The 17,863-nt window shown below is 37.2% G+C and overlaps 1 protein-coding gene and 1 pseudogene across 1 annotated transcript; one reads left to right on the forward strand and one right to left on the reverse strand.

Moving 5' to 3' along the window:
• Positions 1-677: 677 nt before the first annotated feature.
• Positions 678-13,656, forward strand: LOC131641177 (uncharacterized; annotated as a pseudogene).
• A 298-nt stretch (positions 13,657-13,954) lies between these two features.
• On the reverse strand, positions 13,955-16,774 carry LOC131641179 (inorganic phosphate transporter 2-1, chloroplastic). The gene is made up of 3 exons (XM_058911486.1): positions 15,822-16,774; positions 15,165-15,356; positions 13,955-15,080 (listed from the first exon to the last, which is right to left on the reverse strand). Exons 1-3 carry the CDS (start codon positions 16,524-16,526, stop codon positions 14,259-14,261), a joined length of 1,719 nt encoding a protein of 572 aa, XP_058767469.1. The 5' UTR covers positions 16,527-16,774; the 3' UTR covers positions 13,955-14,258.
• Positions 16,775-17,863: the final 1,089 nt, after the last annotated feature.

The following is a 17,863-nucleotide window of genomic DNA, read 5'->3' on the forward strand; positions in this document are numbered from 1 at the left end:
AGATCTTTCTTCAATCATCATCTTCTCAATCAAGAACAACATTAGGATTTAAACAAACACATCAGGTTTTTTCCCAGATCTTTCTTCAACCACCCATCTTCTCAATCTAGAACAACATCAAGGATTTAAACAAAAATAACACGTATCTTCCTAGATTTTTCTTCAATCATCCATCTTCTCATCAGTAACAACATATTTAAAGAAAAGGAAGTTAGACAAATGAATAAACATATGAACAGAGAGAAAGAAAAGAAAGTTAGATAAGTGAAGAAGCAAATGAACAGACTATGAAGAGAAATAAGTGGAGAAGTAAGGCAAAGGGTAAAGAGATACAAAGAAACGACTATGGTTTCCGGTTGAAATGATGCTTATGTACTTATGTATGTATTGGGCTTTAAAAAATTTCAGTCTAGCCCAATACAAATTACTACGGTCGGTTTCAATTTCTTTTGAATAAGATTTGTTCAATCGAACCGGACCACTACAAATCAATTAAAACCAATTCATTATTTCTTGTGGACCGGACAACAGTTTTGTATCCGACCGCATGCACGCCGGTACAGCGGATCGGACGGACATCGGCGGTTTACTAAAAACCTGTCCAGCCCTAGACCCTTTCTTATTTTTCTTCCAAATCAAAATTAAGATTGTTATTTTTGTTAATTTATTTCATAATAACAATAAAACTTTTCCTTCTTTTTTTTTTGTTAAGAGACTCTATCTAGTGAGAAAAAAAAGGGTTTTTGCTTTTGTTTGCGATCGAAACGAAAAGCATCACATTTCACAACAATTCGAATCGAAACCCCCTTTTCCCCCTTATCCATGGATTCATACCAGCAACAACCTCACGGTGGTTACATGAGGCCACCGCAACCACCACCACCTCCTCCGCCACACACGGCGGATCCCCATCAACAACAACATCACCAGTATCATCAGATTCCGCCGCCGCCTCCTCCTCAAGGCCCCTGGTTCACGCCTCAATTTCAGTACCAGACTCCTTCTCCTCCACAGCAGTGGCCTCCACCTCCGACTCCAACACCTCCTCCTCCGTCGAATTCTTATTCCTATCATCCTAGCCAGTTTCCCCCTCCTCCTCCACCTCCTCATCATGCTCGTCCTCCTCCTCCTCCTCAGTTTCAGCCTCACTCTCACATTCCACAGGCTTATCCTCAGGTGAAATATCTTTCTTACCCTTGCTGCTAGGGTTTGTTTGATTTACACTTTTTCATTTTTGATTATTGTAATCTCATTAACCGTTTGAAATTTTATAGGAATGGAACAACAATCCTGGCTGGCCTCAAAACCAAGCTTATCCAGGTTGGTTTTAATCTCTTCTTTTACCAGAGTTAGGTTTTTTATTTTTGTTATATTTTTGTTAGTAAGTTCAAGTTTGGAGGATTTGGAAGTTATTATAGTTGAGGGAAGCAAAAGGAAAAAGCAAAGAATCAAAATGCGGTGGTGTTGTTTGTTGTTAGTTGAGTTCATTGTTTTGTCGTTTACGAAATATGATTCACACTTCCTTTCATTTGTATGTTTTAATTAATCAAGTTATTGTGATTTGTTACTTGGCACTGAATAACGATAAAAAAGGATGCCTCTGTGCGTGAGAGAAAGAGGAGTAAGGAAATCACGATCAAACTAATTTGTTACTTTCAATTGAAGTTTGTTACACGTGTATTGTTAATAATTGGCTTGGCATGTAGTCATTGGAGTAATATAACTGTGTAGCGTTTTGGTTTGGTTTGGTTTGCCACGTGCTTTTCTTGATACTTTTAAAGTTCTATTTGGTCACTTGGAAACTTGTCTCTCCTCCCCACCAAATTTTCTATATGATTTCTTAATGTAGTGGATGTTGTTGTTTTGTTTACCATGATTACATGATGGTAGTCCATACGAATGAAGAAGATTGGGCCGCAAAGGCTAGAGCATGGGCCGATGCTAAGTCTGCAATGGAAACTCAGCATCCACAATCACATTATTCGCATGCTGGAAGATTGCCAGAGCAAACTCATTATCATGATCCATATCAGCAATCCGACCCACGTTATACTGATGGTCAAAACCAGTCCCATCCGTCATCAGGCTATCAACAATTTTCCTTCGTAGATCCAGCTATGCAGCGAAATTCAGGACATTCTCAGGAGGCTGCATCTGTCAGTTTAGAAGCAGCTTATACTTCAGATGGACATTCATACAATGCCAGAGACGGGACCAGCATCGGAGATCCAACTGTTTCGTTTGAACAAGCCAACTTTCCTACAAATCCATCAGTTCATCCGCAGGAGGTACCTACTAGTTATAGTTCTGTTGCAGGTAATTATTTATTTAATATATTGAAATTGCAAGTGAAGCACTATGGAAATCATTCATAGATAATATTCTAAAATTTTCTGTACTGTTTGTGATGTGACCCTGTTAAACTTTGGTTCAATGAGTGATCACGGTGGTAGTTGGATTAGTTTAATTTTGCCATTGAATTTTTTTGCTGAATTTGGAGTAGTAGTAGGAATCCCTATTTTGTTATGTTTCCAACAATACAGATGGTAATATTGGGGTGGGAGGCTGGGAGCCAAACAGCCACCGTGGGGGATGAACCGAGTTAGTGTTGGATCAATGTGGCTGGAATGTCATTGTTTGGAAGTTCTTCAAAGATGGCTTCAAAAATATTTTCTAGTATCTACACATGCTGTTACTTCTCTTGAGGCCCACATGGATCTAGACACAGCAGACCAACGACTGGGACAGCTGCTTTGGAGAGAGAAACCAAAGGGTTGGCTGATAAAAATTAAGGTTCTAGTTGTTAATGTTGAACAAACGAAAATTATTAGAAACCCTCAAGAATAAATGTACATATAAATGAAACAAGTTATTTTATTTCATTGCATAATTGTACAATTTTATTATATTTGAAATACATCTGTTATTTTTAATAATTGATCATGATTCTTATGACTCATGAATTCTTTTGATTCAGGGTTGAAAAAAATAGGTCTTCCAATTTACAATTTGATTAATGGTTTGATAACCATGAGAAAGATCCCTATCAACCTCTTCACATTATCCGTCCTTACTATTTTTTTAAAGATGCTATCCGGTTAGCACTAGCTTTTGCAAAATCATGGCGGCTCACATTGATTTCAGCATACCCACCATGATACCAAACATGCACCTAATTCTTTTTGGCTTATCCACAATTACTACTATTGTCGATCTTGATAGTTTCTTTTCTACCTTGATACTGTAGGTATTTGGCGGAAAAACATCTTTACCTCTTACCCAACCAAACAGCCAACATTAAAAGAGTGTGGATCATAGAAATCACCTGCATTGCCCACACCCCTAATATGAAAGTTAGATATGTATTATATAACCATTTACATGTCTTCAATTAGTAGCTTAAGCTTTTGTGGTAGCCGATTCTTGACATTGTTAGAGAAATAATCTATATAACCATTTACGTGTATTCTCCTTATAGCTTAAGCTTCTGGAATAGTTGGTTCATGACAAAAACTATCTTCATGTAATGCACCCAATTCAGCCAGAAGGTTTCTGCTTTTCAATATCGGTATAAGAACATTCACCTTTCCAAAACCAGCATTATAGAATTACCTCCCCGAAGCCCATTCTTGTTTCCTATGGGTCATGGCCATCCTATGCTTGAAAGGTTGTTGAGATTGAGAAAGTTCCTTTAGCTGTAACTTGTAATTTGCTACAAAAGTCAAGGTCTTCCTGAAGTTTTTGTTAATTAATTTTGCCATTGAAGTGTTTGAATTCTTGAAATGAGATTGAAAAACTGGAATGCATTCATACTTTACTTACGTGGGTCTCTTGACATGCCTTTGTAGCACAAGTAGATTTAAAGTTGTTTAACAGAAACTCTAGTTTTTTTTTTTATAGAAATATTGGGAACCATATTTAAAACCGCATGTTTCCTGTCAAGAAAATTGTTTGTAATCATATCTATTCACTAGTTGAGCAGAGACATGCACGAGTGGCTCAAATTTAGGATGCGTGAGCTAATATATTTCTTAGTACTGCCTTGTCTGCCAAAATTAACTCATCTTCACACTTTTGTAGAAGACTTGGCTAGAGAAGAAACCCATTCCCCACCATCCTGCTGCTTTATTTTGTATTTTATGATTAATAGACGCTTGTCTTATGATTTGGGTTGGACCTAACTCAATCATACAAAATCGGCTTTGTAAGGTTAAGTTGGGTCCAACCAAAAGCCTAAGATGGTTTTAGAGTCTATCAAAGATCTGTTAGGCCACCTGCCATCAGTTTACCACTATCAGACCATTCATGTCATGCTCCAGATGTTCAGTCACAGGCATGGGCGTGAGGGGTGCTTCGTAAGAGTCTCATATTAGATGTTTATAAGTGGGGGCTGCCGTCAACTCACATTCTGGTTTTGTAAGGTTGAGTTAGGCCTAATCCCAATTCTAAGAGTGTGTTACACATTTTCTTTCTAAAGACGAATTATAAAACCACTAGCTGTCAGAATTATCAGTGAGACAGTATACATAAAGATAACTTAGCTTTGATGAACATAAGCATGCCCTTAGAGAGCCTTGTTCTAGGATATGGAGGCTATATTTTGATCTTCAGTAATTCATGTTTTCCCTCATCTATTTTTCCATGCTCAATCTGAATATTGACTTACAGGTAAAGAGGCTGCTGATCAGGTTCAACAGTCTTATGCAATGTTTCCTTTGCCAAGTTCCTCATCTCAAGAACAATACCATGCACAACCATCAATGCATGCACCATCCTTTGGATCTCATAGCCATTCTGTTGACTCATCTACCAATCTTGCTGACCAACCTTTAGATTTTGCACCTAGGTTTAGTCGTGATGGTGACCTGCAAATGCAATCAACTTATAATCATCATGATTCTGGTTCTTCAATGAATAACTGGGGTGCTCCAGTGGCACCCGGTGTTGGTTATCCACCAATACCTCCAAGTCTTTCCTCAGGGCCACAGGTTATAAGTTGACATATTTTGTTTTTTCTAGTCAACTCTCGCATGTTTATATTAACACACCTGACTTAATTAATTAATTTAACAGCACGATCCTTCTTTTACTACTCCTGGTCATGTAGCAGCACCGTATGGAAGGTTTCCTGGACCTGGTCACCCTTCAACAATTCCACCAAATGGTGCACCCTATTCCCTTAGCACAGTAGCTACTGTTCATCCTACTGCAGCTTTCTCTGTTGATGCATATGGAATTTCTGGTGTTCCTGAACGGCCTAAGAAGGTATGTACTTTCTGAAGGTTAGTGCGTTGATATATGATTCACCAAACCTCATTTTGAAATTATTTTTCAGGCGTCAGTCCCTAACTGGCTTAGAGAGGAAATAAAGAAAACCGTCATTGCTGCTCCTTCCGCAGATCATCCAAAAGTGGAAGAAACACTTGTGGGTGATGACATTGATAAATCATATATGAAAGCCGATGATGAGACAGATAGTAAAAGTATTGATTCCTCCAGATCAGCTGAGGATGAAGAGGACGAAGAGGTTTGCTTCTTTACTATTTCTTCCGATAAAACTAAGTTATTTCTATGTATTTATGAGTGTGTGTGATTCAATTTGACATTTGTGATATGTATGTTCAGGTTGAAGTAGCTAGAACTGCAGCAATCAACCAGGAAATAAAAAAAATTCTTACTGAAGTTCTTTTGAAGGTAAGCACATTGTTTGAAATGAATGAGTTATTGTGTCCTATTTACCATCTTTTATTTTTTGGTAGAAAAAAATGTTATGTTTAACATCTATATACTGTCTGTAGTAGAGAAAAAAATATGACAGTTCTAATTTTATAGCTTCTTCTTTAGGTTACTGATGAATTGTTTGATGAAATTGCAACCAAAGTTCTTAGTGAAGATGATTTGACTCCTGAAGGTAATTGCCCGATCCTTCTAATTTTCTCGATCTTACATATACCTAAATGATTAAATGCTAAGGTATGGAGTATTATGTATTGGAAGTTCTAACATTTTTTTTTCCACCAGTGGATCATAATGTTGCCACTTCAAACCATAAGGCGTCAGCCTCTCCACCCTCTGCTCCGCTTCCCAAGGCAACTGCTAAAGTTTTAGTTCCAGTTAAAGCAAAGGAAATAGAGAATGATGGTGCCAATGAAAAATCTAATTCCAGCTCTCCCGGAGATGTTTTAGGTCTTGGAAACTATGGTTCGGATGCCGATGATGAAATTGAGAGTTCCACTGTGCCTGCTCCTGCAAAAGATGCTGCATATATGGTGAATAATGTAGTCAAAACCAATTCATCGCCATCCAGAAATGGCAATGGTGCTGCTATTGATCAATTACGTGATGCTAAGATAACCAAAGAATTTGATCATTCAGATTCTTCCAAGGTAGTTTCTAAAGATACTAGGGATAATGGGCTTGAAGCAACTGAAAGAAGCCATGATAGATTTAATGGTCTTAGCTCGAAAGACATGTCAGGGGTGCCAAGATCTGAATTGCCTGGAAAGAACGGCACGGAGAAAGCAACAGATGATCATCTTGGTAAGGAAAGCAGAAGAAAATCTGAAAAAAATGACCGACATGACAGGAGTTCTTCCGAGAAGGATTTTAAGGAGGTAAAAAGTAGTCACAAGACCAGGACAGACGAAAAAGGTGATGAGAGCAAAAGAAGGAAGGATGAAAGAAACCAGAAAAAGGAACAAACAGATTACATCAGTGAGTCAAAAGAAAGAGTGAAAGAGCACAATATAAGGCATGGAGAGAAGGCAAAGGAACCTGAATCAAGGAAAAGGTCCTCCCGTGCTGATGTCAGGGATGATAGGAAGGAAGGTGAAAAATCTCATAGAAGTAGTACCGCTGAAGATACTAGTCGGAGAAAGGAACATACAAAGGATAAGGGGGAGCATAAATCTAGGCGAAGGGAAGCTAGTGACCATGACAGGCACAGAAGAAGACGTTCGTCGTCAGTAAGCAGTAGGGGAAGAACCAGCAAGGATCATCTAGTTAATCATGCTGATGATTCAAGCGGTGACGGCTCAGATGGCTCGAAAAGGTTTAGAACAGATTCCAATTGACCTTCATTTGTCTGGTTGTCATATAGTGCCTAATTTCTTCTTTGTACTGCAGGAAGCTGCATTCAAGAAAGCGTGACTTGTCACCATCTCCAGTCAGGTCTAAAAGAAGGTATTATTTATATACTCACCACCTTTTTCAGGTTTGCAATATCAATATTTTGATTATTCTAGAGCATCTGTCAGATGTTAAGATGAGCTGTTTCGGTTTATGGCTATAGCAATATCTTTCTTCCTGTTCAGATATGAAATTCTCATTTGCAGTCCTAAAATTTACTCGGTTCATTTTTTGACATATACTTTCATAGTGTTCCATTTTTTGTATCGTTAATAATAACAATTTGGTAGAACAATCATCATTTTTGTAGTAATATGAAGTAAAGTTGTGTCTTAAATTGCCAGGACATGATTAGGATGCACAATTTATTACTCTGCGTCGGTTTTTGAACTGCTAAGTTATTTGCTTGCTTTTCTGCATTTTTCATTATCGATTTCATCAAAAGTGACCTGAAACACTACTATCTCAATACCAGAAATATATATATATATATATATATATATATATATATATATATATATATATATATATATATATATATATATATATATATATATATATTTATTCATGCATTGTTTTGGGACTTCAACTTCCGTCCTCGAACGTTTTTTATTTCATGATAGTTATTTTCAGCCACGTGCACATGATAGTTATTTTCAGACACATGTATATGATCAGTTTAACTCTGATGGGCAAGCTTCACTATTTACCCCTGCAACTTAGTGCAACTTGAGAGGTTATTACTGTTACAAAAGTAGCGAATTTGTGTAAAGATTGTTGATATTTGAACTTTTTGTCAAGTATATGATCTTTAGCGGTTTGCGGTTCCAGAAGCTGATATTTATACCACAGATTTAATCATTTGGTTGTTTCTGTAGTTGAAAACTTAAAGTCCTGTTATCATATTGCTTTTTTAAATGGAATGCTTTTCTTGCTGTACTAGTTGTTATGTTTGAAATATTTCACATCTTCATGCATCAATACTCTACTGTGTGCAATCTCTCAATCTATTCATCTGCCATCTGTTTATATGGTATTAGAGAATTAGAGAGGCAAGAAACTTGAAATTTTATGCACAAAGATGTGGCATCTGTTTATTTTGGATTGTCAGGGTTTCTTTACTGTGACCAGGATATAGAATAATAACATGGGGACATTTGTAGTTCTTACGAGGTTTTAAGATCTGGTGAAACTTTGGCTGTATATTACCATATTCAATAGAAACATATTCAATTTATGGTAATAGGCTGTTTCCTCTGGGAGTGTTGACACTACCAGGTTGAGCTGTTTTCTATAAACTTCGTTTACTTTAAACTCACCAAGTCAGTACGGTGGTTTCATTTTTAGACAAGTTTCGCGGTCTCCTCATAGCAAGCGTTCTCAGCGCAGGCATTCTCCCTATTCTTCTCTTGATAATTCCAGGTTTGTTGCCCATAAGTTAATCATGTTTAAGGTTTATATTTGTGACAAACTTATAAGAATATAAGCTACTCAGGTGAACTTGTATGGGTTACCATTCATTTCAGTGGTGCCTTGTTTATTTACAATATTTCCTTTTTATGCAGGGGAAGAAGGTCAAGATCCAGATCACCTGTTCGGCGACATAGGTGAATGAATGGCAAGGGCAGCTGTTGATGTTTCTGGCAAGGGCAGCCGTTGATGTTTCTACCCGGTTCGCACAAGAGAACATTGATTTGGAAGATTGGCTAAGCTTACAATGCACGCACGGTCTTTGGGAAGGATTATCGCCGAGGATTTATAAAGAAGTGATGACTTGTCCTATTTTTGTAGGTTCAACATAAAGATACAGTTGCTTTCCTGACCTACTACTTTCTTTGGGAAGAACTGGTATAAAACTCTGGTAGAGTTGGATATGTGTGTATTATGTTATGGTTTGATGTAAAAAACTAAAAAATCCAAGCTTTAACCTAGGTAGAATTTTGTTATGTATTTAAGTTCCATCTTATATTATAATTCCTACTGACAAAGAACTGGTATTAAACTCTGGTAGAGTTGGATATCTGCCTATGTATTTGAGATCATAAACAAAATTTTGCCTATTGCATTAGCGAAGCAATTCAAATAATTTATTTCATTAAATTGATCTGCTGCCCATTTATGTGTTTTTACCCCTTTCCGCAGCCTGAATCTCAATCCAAGCCAGCAAATAGTGAATTGATGAGTTGAGTGGTGGATGATAGTTATTTCTCCCTCCCTCTGAGTGGAAGGCAGCAAATAGTGAATTGATGAGTTGAGTGGTGGATGATAGTTATTTCTCCCTCCCTCTGAGTGGAAGGGAGGAATACAAGGGGGATAGTGATTTCGATAATGGCATTTTTCAAACAGGAGTGAAATGAAGCTTGTGAGTTTTCACCACGAAGAGCATTTGAGTTGCGAATGTTTTATTATAGAGTTCATTATAATGATATTGTTTAAAACTGAGTTTGCCTTGAAATGTGCATGGTAACACATAGCTGGACATTCACTGTTGTCACGCATCCCACATTTTATGTGTAGAAAGGCTCGTCCACAAAATCAACCAAATTTGTGTTTCTAGGTAGTAAATGTGCACTACACCTTGGCTTATCCCCCATTCTCTCCATTACGTATGAGTACATGTAGTTAAGAAGCCTTGCAACAGCATCGAACTAAGTTAACTTCTATTTTACTCTTGAATTTTTTGATATAGTAAATTCAATTTATTTTCTAGATATTGGATTCAAATGTTTCAACTCCGTGAAAAAATGGAGGAAGCCAAGCTAACGTGCTTCTGACGTCAAGCTTCACATGTTTTAGTATAGTGGCCTAGTGGCTTTGTTTGTTAATATTTCATTGCTTTCTTTCTTTCAGTTAAAGCATCACTTCTTTTCTCTTTTAATTAATAACAACCCATCAAGAGTTGACAACAAACAAAAAACAAGAAATAACACAGTTTTGTCACCAATACAAAAACAAACAAACCATGAAGGTTGTTTTTCCTTTTCCCTTGTTTTCATTCTTCATTCTCTTTCAATAAGCCTAGCTTGCTGTTTTTTTCCTTTTTCATAACATGTTACTCTTGTTGCATTTGATTAACAGGTATTTCATGTGGAGCTTTGGTCAATTTGGCTATCTGGGTTTCTTTTGATACTTCTTTCGCTATTCGCAACTCAAAGATTACCTTCATTCAACAAGGATCACGACCGAGTTTACAAGCTCAATAAAAATGATGATGTTTTGGATTCTGGAAACCTTAGCATTACCATGTTCACAGCTCCTAAGCCTTTTATGGACTCTACCGGGACTAGGCAGGCGCTCGCTGTTCGGTCATGGTTGGCTTTGTCTCCATATGTTACTGTTGTTTTGTACAGTCAACATCCTTCTGTCGCTTCCTTTGCAAATGCTTTTGATTCCGGCCAGGTTTTAGTTGAAATCGACATCGACTTCACGTAAGCAAACTGGCCTTGATGCGCTGTTCATGGTTCAGAATTTAGTTATGCATGATGTACAAGGAGAAATCTAAACTACTTACCAATCTATCTTTTTGTTTATCCAGCTTCCTTGGCAGTCCTTTTTTCCACTCCATGATTGCAAAATCGCGCTTGTTTCCGTCAGACATATTTGTTATCATTGATCCTGAAACAGTTATCCTTTCCGGATTCATCTCCACCCTAAATCATGTCTATGAACTCGACCGTGATTGGCTTCTCGTTGCTTCACCTCAAAATGCTTCTAATTTGGATAATGCAGAAAGAATGCTCATAGCATGGAATAACAAGGATATGCCTCTACATAATGGAGTTCTTCCACCTTTCATCTACGGTAAAGGTACTCTCGAGTACGGTTCAAGGGTAATGTTGTAATCTGAACCATAGTTTTAAATACAAGTTATATAAACTTAAACTTGAAATAATAGAAAAGAAATGCAGTCGGAGACGTAGGCACAATTGTTCAAAATACATTATCAAACATTGTGTGTTCATTGTTTTATTTCTTTCCTTTTTTCCCATCTTTATTCTTTCGAACCGGGGTTTTTGTTCTAACAGGTACACACAACAATTGGGTAATTCACGAGGCTATTTCATCCGAGTTCAGGTTTGTGTTTGATGCTAGTTCGACCATTGAAAGTTTCAATCCGAATAACGCCACATTTGAGAATTCAACTTCTTTAGATATTGAAAATAGAAAGTGGGAGTACATTGGTAATTCACATTTAGGAGCAAACTATGGATCATTCTTCTATACTGAAGCTAATTACTCAAACCTACCCAAAATTTTGACTTGCAAAAACCAATATATTATGGTTGACATAAAAAAAAACACTGTTTATCCAATCGGACACCGAGGGGAAGTTAACTGGATGAAGGAACACGCAATGCATTGCATTGCTGCTCATCAGAAATCAGTGACCAGAATTTCGGATTTTTCTCTAAAGGATCGAAAGAAAATTTCAGCGTCTTTGGAGCTTCCGTTTTCCTTAGAATCACTTCTGTCTATCACTGCAGACAGAAATAAAACAATTGTACTAACAGTTGCTGGTTATAGTTACAAGGACATGCTCATGAGTTGGGTTTGCAGATTAAGAAAGTTGTCCATTGAAAATTTTATCGTCTCGGCCCTTGATCAAGAAACTTATCAATTCTCCATCTTGCAGGTATGTTGTCTTAATTTCTCTGCAATAAACTTTCTCTGCAATAAACTTCTCAAGTCTTCTCACACTTTTTGATATGGCAGGGAATTCCGGTTTTCAAAGATCCGATAGCTCCAAGTGATATTAGTTTTGATGATTGCCACTTTGGAACAAAGTGCTTCCAAAGGGTCACAAAAGTGAAGTCAAGAATTGTTTTGAAGATACTCAAACTAGGATACAATGTACTACTTAGTGATGTCGATACGTATTGGTTCAGAAACCCCATTCCCTTACTTCACTCCTTTGGCTCCGCAGTTCTCGTTGCACAGTCCGATGAATACCAAGAACACGGTGCTTATTCACCATAAATAAACTGCTCTCGATGCCCCTTTTTGCAAATTTTCTTTTCTTTTAGTCCCTTTTTATGAGTGTTTTTTCTTTATAATTTATGCAGGACCGATAAACCTACCTAGACGTTTGAACTCTGGCTTCTATTATGCTCATTCTGATAATCAAACGATTGCTGCCATACAGAAAGTGGTAAAGCATGCAGAAAATTCAGGCTTATCTGAGCAACCAAGCTTCTATGACGTATTATGTGGAAAGGGAGGATCCAACCGTGTCGGCGATGACAAATGTAAGGAACCTGAAACAAATGTGACAGTACATTTCTTAGACAGAAATCTTTTTCCAAATGGTGCTTACCAAAACCTGTGGCAAGAAAAAAATGTCAAAGAAACATGTTTAAAGAAAGGATGTTACATTATTCACAACAACTGGATCAGCGGGAGGCTGAAGAAACTTGCTCGCCAAGTTTCGTCTGGTTTATGGGAGTATGATCCTAGCACAAGAATGTGTTTTCAGAGTTTGCACAATATCAAACCACGTGCTCATTAACTTGAAGTCGGACGGTTGAGATCGAAAATTGCTAGATGCAGTTACTTCACCAAATCCCAATCCAAATCCTAAACCATGGAGTTAATATCAAGGAAACTAGTTGATTCCTTCTTATCCATTCTATGCAGAATTTTTGTTCTTATCTCACTAGATTCTAAACAAAATTCAATCCTTTCCCTTTGTATTCACATGTCCATAGCATTGGATTCATCACCAATTAAATGTAGCCGGCCATAGTATACTAAGAAAAAGTGCTTAAATACTAGTGACATAGCCAACATTACTTCCTCTACCTAACATCATCTTGTGAAAGAATATGATGAAACAGTTAGATTTCATAACTTTGAGTTGCAGGCTATGCTGAAGCGCGTTGTTCACTCGTTAGGATTCGTAGAGAATACCAGTAAGAAAGACTCGAGAATCAAGAAGAAAGGAGGCAACAAGGGATACAAGGATCATCAGTTCAGTTCAAAATCAAAGGATTTTGTCGTTAGAATAGCTCATCCAGGAGGGCAACAAGATGTTTATAGACACGCGGTTCCTGTTTACTCGTTGATGACAAAGTATCCAGGTATGTGTATCGCAAGTCCAGATGTTTTCAAACTTCCTCACGAGTCTGTATTATGGCGAGAAGATCTTCTGATTCCTGGTCACAAGTATATTTTAATCTCTTTGAAAGACGTCGAGAAGCTCAAAAGAAGGCATCAAGAGAAGGATCAAGTCAGAGAGAATAACGGGGTTGTAGAGAACGAGAAACTCGATACCAAATCCAGGTCTCCTCGTGGACACAAACACAAAGAGCCAAATGGAGTTGTAGAAGGAATGAAAGTGGACACGAAGATGAAAGAGCATGTTGTGGAAGGAGAAGTTTTAGAGAACTCTTTTAGGTCTGCAAATGAATTCTATAATCCTAAGGAGAAACCAACAAGACCTTCAAGAAAAAGAGGATTAAGACCAAAGAAAACCTTTGTACCACCTTTTCCAAAGGCAAGGCATTATAGAAGCTATGGATGGAAACCTAGTCTTCCAACTGTGAAGGAACTCTCTCCATGATTTTGTATATCAGTTTTTTTCCTTTATACTTTTTGATTAGCTCCTTGTTATGTGTCAGATATTGAGATGTGTTGGACACCAGACACACTTTCAATCTAAAACGTCAGTGTTTTATAGACTCTGTAATTTAATCGCTGAGTTCTCTTCATGTATCTAATACACAATTAGAGTTACTTTTTCACCCTGTTAATAAAATCCAAACATCTTCCAATCTTTTTTTCTTCTTTTCCTTTTTGTACATATTTTAGAGAGAAGAACATGAGCAGGGAAAACAAAAAGGTTAAAATGAATTTATTAAGTACATCCATAGAATTCTTTTTCTGAATTTTCATCCTTCAAAGCCTAAAGATTGCTAAGTTGTTTACTTAGCCACAAAAAAGCAACATGTCTTCACTTTACATAGAAACCAAATATAGAAAATTTCATCCCAAGATACTTGTGCTGCAAGGCACAACAATCTTCTTCTCCGAATTTCTCAACGAACGAACAATAATGTCAAAGATGGTGCTAGTGAATTGAATTACGTAACCGAATACATATAACCTGTTCTTTATATCTTGAAAATGCACACTCATAAAACATTGGACACAAGCTTAGTAAAAATCCATGTGTAAATCACCGATAAGGTAGCGCCGACCGGAATAGTAACCGCCCATGAAGCGCAAATCTCCTTCACTGTTTCTGCTCTAACACTGTTAAGTCCTCTTGCAAATCCAACTCCCATTACTGCACCAACTAATGTATGTGTTGCCGATATTGGTAGCCCTAGCTTTGAAGCACACAGAACAACCGACGCAGCAGCAAATTCGGCTGCAAACCCTCTAGTCGGCGTAAGTTCGGTTATTTTCTTTCCAATCGTAGCTATAACTCTATAACCCCATATCATTAGCCCTGCAACTATTCCAAATCCACCCCAAGCAAGAACGTCAATCGGAATAACTATCTCAGCTCCTTTTGCAGCGCCTTGCAGAATAGCTAGTGCACCGGCTAACGGACCTATCGCGTTGGAGACATCATTTCCACCATGAGCAAATGACATGAAACATGCTGATAAAACCTGCATGTAACCGAAAACTCCGTAAACTATTTCAAGCTGAGTGCCCTTTGGACCTGCAATATCAGATAGGAAGCTTATGTTTTGGTGGGATGTATCGTCTTTTGGCTCGGGTTGTGGAGCGTTTGCCTTGTCTAGAAGATGTCCGAGTTGTTTTCTGATTGTTCGGTCAACCAGGAAAGCGCCGACAGTTCCACAGGCTAAAGCTTGACTTAGAGCTATAGGAAAAGTCTTGCTAAGAGGAAAAGCGGAAAAGGAAATTCCGGTTACACCAAGAAATACAGCAATTGGTGCTGCTGCAGCAGCCGCTTGTCCCGGGTTACTTGCACTATACACAAACTGTACGAGAAAAAAAATAGTGGTTGAATGAGTAAGAAACAAAGTACAAATCGGAATAAACAAATGTTGCATTGAAGAGATTACCCTTCGGATGCATTTGTATACAAGAAATGAGACAGCAGCTCCAACTAGCGGCGAGAATATCCATGAAGAAATCACTCTTGCCAGTGAACCCCAGAAAACAGCACCAGAACCTCCATAAACTAGTCCAAACCCCACCATTGCTCCTACTATACAATGTGTAGTAGATACTGGCCAACCATAATATGATGCAATCTGCATAGTACTGAAAAATTAGTAGCTAACTAAGTTCATTAGATTATAACTAAAGCATAATTTTCATTTTTCTTTCGAACAAAACTGAAAGAAAATTTCTATTAGTTAATAGCTCAGAAGACTAAATAACTACAAGTTGTTTCATTCCACGGTACTGCGGAAAATTGCAACCAATGCGGCTGCAATTGCTGTTGCGATAAGTGCAGCCACACGGCCGCAATTTCTTTTACCTTAATGTAACCGTAATTTAAAACTATGATCTTAACTTCTAAATTCCAACAAGGTTTTCTCATTAACAGTTATCTCAACATGTCCAAAAATTGAACAAAACTTACACTAAATTGGACTCAAACTCAAGTGGTTTATGAACTACTTTTAAAGACGAATCGTTTAAGAGAACCCGATTTCGAATACTAGCTTGAACAATCCTAGACCAGACTAAAAAATGCACTAAATTGTGTATACCTGTAACCAAGTACCAGCAGCAGCAAGTGAAGAAAGCAATCCTGCAAAGAGAAGAGAATCCTTCCCTTGAAACACATTAGCAACAAGAATCCCCTTCTGCATTGTGCTAGTCACATGAGTTCCCATCAACAATGCACCAGAAAACTCCAGCACTGCAGCAGTCAACACAGCTTGCCTAAGTGTCAATGCACCAGATCCAACAGAAGTCCCCATTGCATTTGCAACATCATTAGCACCAATGTTCCAAGCCATGTAGAATCCAAACAAAAGGGTTGCATAGGATAAAACCCTTGTCTTCAAAGCCAAACCTTGTCCTAGAGATGACATAAACAAAGGAAAAATAAGTGCAGCCACTGCTATACATATTGTTATAGCAGAAGCTGTTCTTGATGATATGTTGAATGCTTTTGCCATTCCTGATACTTCATTGTTATTATTATTCTCTTTCTCTCCATTTTGGTGTTGTCCCTCTCCTCCTTCTGCAAAAGATGATAAGGTAGCAAAAGGGTGTGAGAGTTTACAGTTTCTCAAACCTTTTGTTATGTTTGGTGAAAGAGGTAGAGGCTTGACATGAAGAGAGTCTCTAAGAAACAAAGATGAAGTGTTTTTGGAGAGAAATATATGAGATTTTCTAAGGAAAAGTGAAGAGGTTGTTGTTTTTGAGTGTTTGGTTAAAGAGAAACCACAAGAGTGATTCAAATTCATTTCTAAGGAAAAAAGTGTGTGTGTTTTGGAAACTATTATTTAGGAAGAAGATTCTTTGCCATGAGAATGAGGAGGAAGATGAAAGATGAAGAGAAAGAGTGGAGGTAGTAGGTGATGATGGTGGTGAAGAGTGAAAGGAATGTGGTAGAAAAAAGCATTATGATATTTACAATTTTGTTAAAAGGGAGGAATAAGAGAGTGGATTTGGATGGTTTGTTTGGTTCATAGAAATGAGTGGTGAATGGAGCTTGTTGAGGTTTTGTAAAGTTGTTAAATCCTTGTCAACCATATATTTGTATTCCATTATAGCAAGAAAAATAGTTGAAATTTGATAATATCATGGTTGAGATTTGGAAAATGAGAAATTTTGACAAAACATTATCTAGAGATAAAAGAGTATGACATTTTGTGTCTATGTGAGTTACACGTGTATAGATTGGCTTACTTTCTTGATTCCATGATTATGTTGATTTATTCTATTGTGTGTTGAATTGAAGATTCTCTTTGAATCATAGGTAAAATGTGCTATGTGTAACTATTAGTATTATTGTGAATATGTTTCATTTTCATGAAGCTTTATCATTCTATATCCTCTCTTTTTTCACTAATTTTTCTTCTACTTCACAACTTCCTTTCATCTCATTTTTCCACCGTTTTCCTCTTTTAATTAAATCCACTATAGTTTTTGTGTTGTTGTGTTTAGGGTAAAATATAAGTTATATCAATTTTAGAAAAGCCTCATTCTAAACTTTTTTATTATAGAACTAAATTGTAATAATATCAAATTTATTTGTCATGATTCACATGTTCAAGCGTGGAAGATAATACGACCATCTATACTAACGTAATAGATGAATCAGTGAAGAACGAAAACTACATCCTCCATAATTATAAAAAGAAAAATGGTTCTCACTTAATCCACGGTCTTGAAGAATGTGAGAAAATAACCACTTCTGAGTCTAAAGATCCAAGCAAAAGAAGTCTTTATAAATACTCCATCATTAGAGTTGAAAAAGATATCAATTATTCACATAAAAATTACCGATACAAAATGCTTACAACTCTCGGTGTGGTAACTCCAAGTCCTATCAACAACCCTAAATCTCACATATAGCCCTGCAAATACAAGTCAACCCTTATTATACATTTTTAGCAAGTACAAATGGCAATCCCCAATCTGTGTTGGTGTCCCATTCAATAACAAGTGGCGTTGACTTTCAACTATTTTACATCAAAAGTAACTTTAGACTTGTCATTTTTTTTATTAAATGACCTTCATCTAAAATGCAGTAACTCCACATTTGCTGTCCCAAATAATCAATATTTTTCCAAACAAC

Source organism: Vicia villosa, unplaced genomic scaffold, assembly GCF_029867415.1.
Source record: "Vicia villosa cultivar HV-30 ecotype Madison, WI unplaced genomic scaffold, Vvil1.0 ctg.003546F_1_1, whole genome shotgun sequence".
In the NCBI taxonomy this organism is placed as follows: Eukaryota; Viridiplantae; Streptophyta; class Magnoliopsida; order Fabales; family Fabaceae; genus Vicia; species Vicia villosa.

What these genes read in the sequence shown, in the direction of transcription:
- LOC131641179 (XM_058911486.1), bottom strand. Translation starts at nt 16,526, where the DNA reads ATGAATTTGAATCACTCTTGTGGTTTCTCTTTAACCAAACACTCAAAA. An exon ending in CTGCTGGTACTTGGTTACAG is followed by an intron (nt 15,357 to 15,821) that starts GTATACACAATT and finishes AGTACTATGCAG; the next exon opens with ATTGCATCATATTATGGTTG. An exon ending in TATACAAATGCATCCGAAGG is followed by an intron (nt 15,081 to 15,164) that starts GTAATCTCTTCA and finishes TTTCTCGTACAG; the next exon opens with TTTGTGTATAGTGCAAGTAA.